General features: G+C 44.4%; 1 protein-coding gene across 1 annotated transcript in view; it reads left to right on the forward strand.

Moving 5' to 3' along the window:
• LOC134454137 (spectrin beta chain, non-erythrocytic 4-like) overlaps positions 1-10,000 on the forward strand; it is a 133,135-nt gene that overhangs the window by 66,467 nt on the left and 56,668 nt on the right. The window contains 1 exon segment of the mRNA XM_063204941.1: positions 1,045-1,191. Coding sequence (XP_063061011.1) covers positions 1,045-1,191 — 147 coding nt within the window.

The following is a 10,000-nucleotide window of genomic DNA, read 5'->3' on the forward strand; positions in this document are numbered from 1 at the left end:
TGAAAGAGCTAAGAGATGGACTGTGTGATGGACTGTGTGCGCGGATGTGAAAAAGCATCAGAGAGATGGATGGAGAGTGTGTATCTTTGCATGCAAAAGAGTGGAGGTATGGAATGTGTGTGTGTGTGTGTGTGTGTGTGTGTGTGTGTGTGTGTGTGTGTGTGTGTGTGTGTGTGTGTGTGTGTGTGTGTGTGTGTGTGTGTGTGTGTGTGTGTGTGTGTGTGTGTGTGTGTGCGTGAGTGTGTGTGCGTGCGTGTGCGTGTGCGTGTGCGTGTGCGTGTGCGTGCGTGCGTGTGTGCATGCGTGCATGAGTGCGTGCGTGTGTCTCTTCGCACGCACATCAACTATTTACAGGGTGAGCTTCTCACAGTGTGGGCGTTGACAGTGTGTCAGATGATACCCTCGTGCTCATACACACACACACTCACACACACACACACACGCGCGCGCACACACACAGCTCGGAAAAGAGTGCTGTGAAGAGAGTTGTATACCTTGGTGATTTACTTTGTGTATGTTTACTGTACGAGTAACTGTTTGTGCGCAAGTACTGTAAGTAAGCATAAGAAATACAGTATGGTATGGCACCCATGTAGAGGATATGATCTAAATATATCTCTCACACACCTGTGTGTCTGTGTTGAGTGCAGTGTACTCATTTTTTTTTGCTTACCACATGCTTTCCTGCAACCACATGAAGAAATTTGCATCTAGTGTGCGTGTGCGTGCGTGTGTGCGTGCATGCGTGCGTGCGTGTACATTTGTACTGTGTGAACTTTTGTGTTTACCTCAAAGACTGTTTTGCTTCCCAGTTTATAGTCAGTCTGTATATTCTGCATAGTCTGTATGCATATTCCCACAATCTCACGCTCCCTTTCCTTCCCTCACTCCTCTTTCCTCCCTTACCCCCCCCCTCTCTTTCACGCTCCCTCTCTATCCTTCCCTCCTCCTCTTCTCTCCCATACCCCCCCTCCCTCTCTCTCTCTCTTTTTCCCTCCCTCTCTTTTCTCTCCTATCCCCCTCTCTTCCTCTCTCTCTCCTCAGCTGGGTGACTGGGTGTCTGAGAAGATGCTGATGGCAGGGGACACCTCCAGGGATGAGACCCAGAAGCTCCATAAGAAGTGGCTGAAGCACCAGGCCTTCATGGCAGAGCTGGCCCAGAACAAGGAGTGGCTGGACAAGATCGAGAAGGTCAGTGCTGCTTACTTACTATTTACTTCAGTGGTTCTCAAAGTGTGGTCCGGGGACCACTGGTGGTCCACGACAGAGCTCAAGTGGTCCGCAAAGGGATTTCTACTCTTCCGATACAAGCTAGCAGAAGACTATATATGTAACACATTATTACAAAGCCAAACATGTCTGAAGTCATATTTTCACCACAATAAGACAGGCTTGTAAATGTGAATGAAAAGTAAGTGATATGCATCAACATTAGTGCTGAAATAGCACCCGTCAACTGTCAATTCAGTTGTCAGGTGGTCCCTGGACATTTTTTTGGGAGACAGAGTGGTCCTCAGTCTGAAAAAGTTTGAGAAACACTGATTTACATCATGTACGGGAGCTGATGCATGATATTGGACATATTTGAGTTACATTGTTGAAGGTTGTTGGGAGGAACTTGCTGGTATTTAGGTGGCTAAATAAAATCACCAAGGTCTGTAAACTATACGGTACAGTATATTATTTTACATTGCGTTTCATTGCATTTTGCTGGTGCTGTTATACACAGGGGCGTGCAGAGTTTTTAGCGGATCTGTTAGACCCTGAGTGGCTGGGCAAGACTGAGAAGGTCAGTGCTTTATATTTACAGTATATTAAGATAATATCCAAATCGCTGTAGAGTCTGTTAGTTCAAGCAAGGGTGCAATGTGGTCAAGATCGAGAGGGTCAGTGGTACACTATATCACATTATGCTGATGCAAATACCCATATCATCTTTAAGTTATTTAGATGAAGGAGCAAAGAGGTCAAGAGTATGTCAGACTGCCCTGGATGCGTGTTGGTGTGACGGTGCAGGACCAGGTAACAGGACAGGACCAAGTGCTTTGTTTTCATCACATTTAGCTGATGCAAATGTCCAAGTATCTGAGCAGCTAAAGGGAGAAATGTGGTCAAGCATAGGTCAGTACTTTACACCTATATCATTACATCAGCTGATATTCTTGCTGAACTTGCAGATGTGCAGCAATGTGGTGAAGGTCACATCAGCCATGGACGTGTCTGTGTGTGAGGGGGCAGGAGTATTGGTTATTTACTCCTTTACCCATGCTCTTCTTTATAATAGTATGGGAATCAAATCTGCTATGCTCCAATCCTATCCCATTAGTTAGAATTAGTGTGACCCTACAAGGTAGACCTACTGGGTTCACATGCACACTGCTGCGTAAGGAACTCATTCACGTTTTTACAAGTTCGTGGGAGACGTTAACCACAATACTATGGGCTTCTGATCCTTGATCAATAGGACTTCCGAGTGCTATACCACAAACTGCTCTTGCTCTTAGTCTGATTGGTTTTGAGAGTGTTTATGTTTACATTTGTTGTAGTTGTAGAGTACTTTTATTAATCTCGGAGGAAACACTCAAATTCACAAATTATAATATACATTGCGCGATAGATTAAAATATAGCACAAACTAGCATGCAATCAGGCACTGGGGGTCATTAGGCAGGTCAAAGGGGGAAAACACAGCAGGAAGCTATTCGTAACCTACGTATGTAAGTATGGAGGAGGCCATGTTTACCTGACATCAGCCCCTGATTATATAATGAGCTTATGTAACAGGGGGATCAGCTGTCCCCGTTTGAACTCGATGTCAACCTTTATGCGACCCTCCCTTGCCCTGTAGGCATTTTCAGTAATGTTATATCGACTGCACCTTATAGTGTGATTTCCTTGGCGTTGCAATGTCATAACAAGGAATTGCACATGGACCATGGTTGCTGTACGTGTACGTACATGGGATTTTTTTTTGTTCTTGACATACTATGATAAGACTAATTTGATTAACTAATGAGAAAAGCAGGCTTTTGTTCACTCAACTCCTTTCTCTATGGCCTTTGGTCATTTTGTTGAAATTGATATTCATTTCAGTGTGGATGAATGAATGAATGAATGAATGAATGAATGAATGAATGAATGAATGAATGAATGGATGAATGAATGAATGAATGAATGAATGAATGAATGAATGAATGAATGAATGAATGAATGAATGAATGAATGAATGAAACTGAAGTGTGATTTCGTATTGAACCATCAATCCTGACAGTCTGTAAACGTTCAAACGTTCTGACAGACTACAGTAAAATGAATGGTAAACAGGTACCAAATAAATCCACAAGGTTCATTAACTCATTGGCTGCCAGCCATTTTCATAAAAGAGTACCTCGGAGTGCCAGAGATTTTTCAGCATTTTGGGCGTTTTTTGGAGGCTCACAGAAAATTGAGTTCTGTGTCTATGTCAACACCATACCTATCAAAACACAGATTAGACGCTCATCTGTCATCAGAAAAAAACGGTGTCTCTCTACCCCTTTCCGTTCTTTCATAATCATCTGTTGAAATTAAGTGGAATTCGCCAAAATGCTGCTTTCTTGCCAAAAAGCTGAGAAAACGTCATTTGAAGTAGAACTAGAACTGCAAAAGTTTTTGCCCATAATGGCATCCTAACAACTCCAAACCTATCAGATGCTATTACAGAGTCTTCTGTCATCTTTAGCCTGAACAAAAGATCGTTTGTATGACCTTTTCAACCTAATATACTGAAATATAACGGGGGTGGACTCGAAAACAAGGGTGTTTTGGTTTAGTTGCTGGCGCGCAGAATGGATCATGACAGCAGGTGCCCCTAACTCCGGGAACTCCCTCCCTCTCCCTCTCCCTCTGATTGTGCTCTCTCTCCCCTCGTTGGAGAACGAATCACAGCTGGTTTATTTCCTCCAGAAATAGTACCGTGTTGTGTCTTGTGGGGGGAGGGAGGCAGGTAGGCAGGCAGGCAGCTCCGCTTAGCGTAGCTTACTGCAGCTTCTTTGGCAGAGCGGACAATTTGCAGATTGATGATTACTGTCATCATGGTTCTGCTATATTGATCTTGTCATATATTGTTCAATGAATTTTCTTTTGATAAAGTACTGATCACATATCCAACATTTCACAAGCCGATTGGAGTGGTGAAGGCTAGCTGGTCTGAGGCTAAGTGCAATGCTTTCTCATGTGAGCTGACTGCATCTGACCAGACACAAAGGCTACTCTGTTCCAAGAATCTGCAACCCCCCTGTCTTTTTTGATGATACAGTAAGCTGATCATACTATACAGATCCATCAAAAATAACTGTAGAATGAGTAAAAATAGTTGACTTACCAAGGCTCCTTGGTTGCTCCTTAGCTAAGTTGTTAGCAATTTCGTGCTAGCTAGCTAGCTAGCGTAGCAAACTTTATAGCCAAACATTCCCGAGATCACCACTAGTCCCGTGCATTCTCCTGTTAGATGATATTTTGTAAGCATCATCCTGATGTTGTGTAGGCTGATCACATTATCCAAAATGAAAGGTTGCCACACAGATCATCTCATGGTGTATTTTGGGCAAGCTAGCTACAATGCCTTCTAGCTAGATAGCAACAGGGGGTTGTATTTTGGTCATGAGAGGAAGGGATTTTTTTGGTCAGGCTCTGACACTAAAATCAGTAGCCTACCTGTGTTAAAATCAGAGGGCAAGAAAGTAGACTACTGTCACAGGTGCTTTACTTTCAAAAATGATTTTGCTACAGTATGCTACTTTTGAGATTATAATAGTAAAAAAGGGGTGTTTTTGTCTTGACATTTCCTCCTGGTCTGAACAAAAGCCCTGCCTTGACTGTTCCTAAGGACACTTCTGCCACCTATAGGAACAGTTAGAAAATGCCTAGAGGCTTGAAATTTATACAGAAGATAGGTCAGACCGTCCTCGAGGCCTGGCTGTAAAAAAAAAAACGCAATTATCGGCGAACGACGTCGAAGGCAGGGGGCGTCACTATTCGAAATGACTTCATTCGACGGCCAAGGCAGCCAATGAGTTAAAGACAGGATATGAGAAAAATAAGGTACTATGTTATGTTGGAAAGATGTACTGGCTCAGACATACAGTATCACCTGGCCTTGGTGCTGAATAGGCACTGTGTGCGTGTGCGTGTCGTGTGCGTGTTTGCGCGTGCTTGCGCGTGCCTGCGTGTGTGTGTGTGCGTGTGTGCGTGCGTGCGTGCTTGCGTGTGCGTGCTTGTTGTTGGGTACATACGTTGCCACTTATCACAGCTTGTGTCACGTCTGTTACTGTAAGCATGAAAATAGTGCATCGGGTGCATCTTTGCCAGCATGATGAAGTAACTACGTCTTTGTTGAGATTTATTTTTAGACTCACCGCCTTGTTTTTTATCATGAAAATCATGAGTATCTTTGTTGACCTTGTCTGGGTCTATTTTTAGATAAGACCCTGTTTTTAGAAATATGCTTTAGATACAGGTTTAAAACGTGCTTGCTCATGCTTGCTGACCAGTGCTAAGAAGGCTCCATTTTGACGTGGCAATTTCTCATACTTGTTTTCTAATGTGATTGTTGTTTTCGGGTGCATTTTTAAAGGTGCACTGTGTCACATTTTTCATAGTTTATTTCCAGAATTCATGCGAGCTTCATGAAAGCTTCTTGTTCAGAGGGCTAGGCCTGTAAGCATGAGTGTCTGTGAGAGGGGCAACAGGCATAATCATGTTGAGACAGCAACCCCCCCTCCCCTCACTGGAAAGGTCAAACAGAGGGCAATGCTCCACACCGGAGGATGTGAAGGGGAGCTTACCTTTTAAATTTTAACATAGACATACAGAATGGGCATAGACAAACAGAATACATACATAGACATACAGACATGACAGCTTTCCAAAGAATGTATTTTTGTTAGTCTCTATCATTTATTGAAGAGACCAAGATAATACTGTACATACTTAAAATGTGTCCTGTCCTGTATGTTTCTGCCACCTCATACAAATCCTTCCTTCAGCTGCCCTTTGCATAAATACAGCTACAGTAGCTAATTGTTGCTGCCTACGCTACAGTGCATGGATAGATTACCAAAGTCACGCGGCCCCGTCAGTTCCCGCTGCCCTTTAGAATGTTTTGTCTTTGTGATGTCACAATGGGTACGTACACTCTAGAGTGGAGCGTTTAGGACACGACTGTGTTCCGCTCTGAGTGTCATCAGGTGAATCATTACCTGGAGCCTGCTGCGTTCTTCTGCATCACAGCAGCCCAAAAAAAGCAACATGAACTGGGCTGGCTTAAAATAGACAACCCTGTGTAAAGCAAGTGAGGAGAGCAGGGGAGAAAGGGAGAGAGTGTGTGTAAGAAAGAAAGAAAGAAAGAATGAAAGAAAGACAGAGAGAAAGAAAGAAAGAAGAGAGACAGAGAGAGAGAGAAAGAGATTGAAGAGAGAGAGAGGTGTTTCAGTGAGCGTTAAAGGAAGAGAAAGCATGGAAGAAGGAAAAAAGGGAAAAGACAGAAATAGGCAGAGAGAGAGAGAGAGAGAGAGAGAGAGAGAGAGAGAGAGAGAGAGAGAGAGAGAGAGAGAGAGAGAGAGAGAGAGAGAGAGAGAGAGAGAGAGAGAGAGAGAGAGAGAGAGAGAGAGAGAGAGAGAGAGAGAGAGAGAGAGAGAGAGAGAGAGAGAGAGAGCGCTGTTGTGAAGTACTATCACTTCAGAGCCAACCTGGCTGGCACTGCCTCTCTCAGTTATTCTTATATGGGTGATGGCATTGGCACCACGTGTGCGGATTTGATGCAGCACAGTGAGCACATACATAATGCATTCATAGCATGAAGTCACATAGGTCTGCACTTTACAGCACAGCCCTGTGGTTTGGTAGTTTTCACATGGTCTTCATGTATGATTTGTGGTAGTATTGCAAAGAGCAATTTAGAACGATTTAAATGTACTACATTGTGTTGTGCCTAGATAAGTGTGCGTGCGTGCGTGCGTGCGTGCGTGCGTGCGTGCAGGTATGTGTGTGTGTGTGTGTGTGTGTGTGTGTGTGTGTGTGTGTGTGTGTGTGTGTGTGTGTGTGTGTGTGTGTGTGTGTGTGTGTGTGTGTGTGTGTGTGTGTGTGTGTGTGTGTGTGTGTGCGTGCGTGCGTGCGTGCGTGCATGCATGCATTTATGCATGTGTGTGTGTGCACTTGGGTGTGTCCTTGCAGGTGAGGTGTGTCTGCATATTTACAGTGCATTATCAGTGTGCATGGGCAGGTGTGTTATTTGTGTGGACATTCTTGTGTGAGCTCAGCACAACACTGTCCTATTTCTTGTTGACCCCTCTACTCCACTGCACTCCACTCCACTCCGCCTTGGCAGACTTGGCTTGCCAGCCTGCATGGCCAGAGAGGACTGGAGACTGGTACTGGCCAGAGGACAGTGGAGGTTGGCTTTGTTAGTATTGTGGGTGGTAGGGGTGGAAGGAGACAATGCACAGTAAAAAATAAATAGATAAGAAAAACAGTGTTCATTCAAAATTTAAAGAGTTGATTTTACATCGAGAGTGTATTGTGTCCCAGAGTACTTTCTAAATTTTGAATTAACGTTGCATGTTTTACTGTGTTGGTGGGTGTGAAGGGGTGGGGGTGGTAGATCATCCCGTTTCGGCAGAACAGAAGGAATTGGGAATGTGTGTGGTGACAGGATCCTACAGGATCCTGGGAGCAGGACAGCAGAACAGGCTGGCTCCCCAGATGACACCCAGACAGGGAGCAGAGCAGGCGATGGCCGTAGGTCCTACTGTCTGGTCCTCACCCAGCTACTCACAGTTCACACTGAACTGAAGACAACAAAGGGCTTAGGGACTGGCTCGAAACAAGACAAGGGCGCTTAGGGACTGCCTTCAGACAAGGCAAGGGATTGTCACTTTTTTTTTTTGCTGGCAGAATGAATCGGTCGTCCTCTGGGAATGCGACAGATCCGTTGACCTGACAGACCTGACTTGACAGAAGAGACTTGTGTCCAAAATGTTTATTGCTTTAAGGCTGTCACCTTGCCCAGTCTAGCAAACAGTTTCTATACTAGTGATGTTTTTTTGTTTGTTGTTTGTTTGTGTGTTTTGTTTTCTAAATAGGGATTTCTCCACAAAAAGGAATTATAGAGTGAATTTAAAAACGAAGAGTTGCAAAATATGCAAATCCCCACACTGCTTTTCTGATCAGCTGCATTTCATTCATATGAATGAACCCAAAGATTTCTAAAAAAAAAGGCAAATTAAAGGGTTTAGCATCTGAACCCTTCAAATATAATCAACTCAGTTTTGACCAAATACTATGTAGTGCCTTTTGACTTTGTAGAGCAGCACTGTTTGAACATGTTTTTGTCCTCAGCGTATTCATCACTAGAGAGTGCCTGGCACGGTAGTGCGTTTTAACAGCTGATGTGTACAGGACTGGGTCCCGTGGGCATTAGCCTGGCATCTGGATAGCTGGCATGGATTTGGTATTCATCGTTTGCGCTGGAGAGCTGGATGGAGTTTCTCATTTCCTGACGTAGATGCCAAACGAAGCGTCCGTCACGGGGCATTCATTTGAAGCGCCACCATTATGTATTTTATGTGTTTATGGATACTGGACAGTTCTTAATTCTAGAATATTAGTTTGTTTTTCGCTGTTGTGAAAGCTTTGAATATCACTATGTGTGTACTGTACAGACATACTATATGTGCAGTAGAGGTGATTGTTCTGTGTAACCTTAAGTGAATTTACGACTAAACGCAGAAATGTGACTGCCTGCAGTTTCTTGCTGACTTGTAGAATGAATTAGACATGATGGAAATGAAAGAATTAGAGTTCTCCTTAAACAGCACAGTGGTCATGAATACGCTACACACTATACGTACAGTACATGACTTAAAGCATGCATTTGCATTGTATAAAAATCCTGCGTGTTGATGTAGAAGTGGGGCAGCCATGAGGTAATGGTGAGGGAGTTGGACTGTAGTTCACAGGGTTGAAAGCAGTAGTGTAGTCTACTGTATATAGAACGCAGGAATACGGAGTATACCCACTTCTAAATTTTAGGGGCTTCAGTATACCCACTTAAAATTGATTGATCCATTATTTAGAATGGCATAAATATATACAGTATACCCACTTCAAAAAATGCTCGAATATACAGTATACCCACTTCAAAAAAGTAGACTACACCGCTGGTTGAAAGTTCAATCCTCCCCACCCTTACTACTCCTTTCCTCCCTCAATGGCTAACGTGCCGTTGAGAAAGGCACCTATCCCCACACTGCTCCAGGGACTGTAACCAATACCCTGTAATATCGCTGTGGATAAAAGTCGCTTTGGACAAAAGCGTCAGTGTTAGTAATGTCATGTCATGTAATGTACTCTAATGTAATGCAATGTAATAGAAGTGTCTTTGTGAATGTGCGTTTTGGGCAGCCCTGGATGTGAGCACGGTTGTGTGGGCAGTTGTGATGCGGCGGTGTGATGATGTTGCCATGTGCTTGGCAGCTGTTGCCGTGGAGAATGAGGTGTTGTCGTGGATGCAGTGATGCTCTGGCATCACTGGGCTGGCGGCTGTCAGATGGTTGCCCGGCGCACCATCAGTGGTACTGAGCAGGACTCTGTTGCTAGGTAACCTCCCTCCCCCACCTTTCTCTCTCTCTCTCTCTCTCTCTCTCTCTCTCTCTCTCTCTCTCTCTCTCTCTCTCTCTCTCTCTCTCTCTCTCTCTCTCTCTCTCTCTCTCACCCCCCTATGTTCCTCCCCTCGCTTGTGTGTGTGTGTGTGTGTGTGTGTGTGTGTGTGTGTGTGTGTGTGTGTGTGTGTGTGTGTGTGTGTGTGTGTGTGTGTGTTCACTGTGTGTGAAGGTCATTTCTCCCGCCTCAATCACACAAACACGCACACGCAAGCACGCACACGCAAGCACGCACACACACACACACACACATACACGCATGCTGCTCCTCAATTCCTGCTTCGGTCTGCGCCAGGAAATGA

Source organism: Engraulis encrasicolus, chromosome 8, assembly GCF_034702125.1.
Source record: "Engraulis encrasicolus isolate BLACKSEA-1 chromosome 8, IST_EnEncr_1.0, whole genome shotgun sequence".
Taxonomy (NCBI): Eukaryota; Metazoa; Chordata; class Actinopteri; order Clupeiformes; family Engraulidae; genus Engraulis; species Engraulis encrasicolus.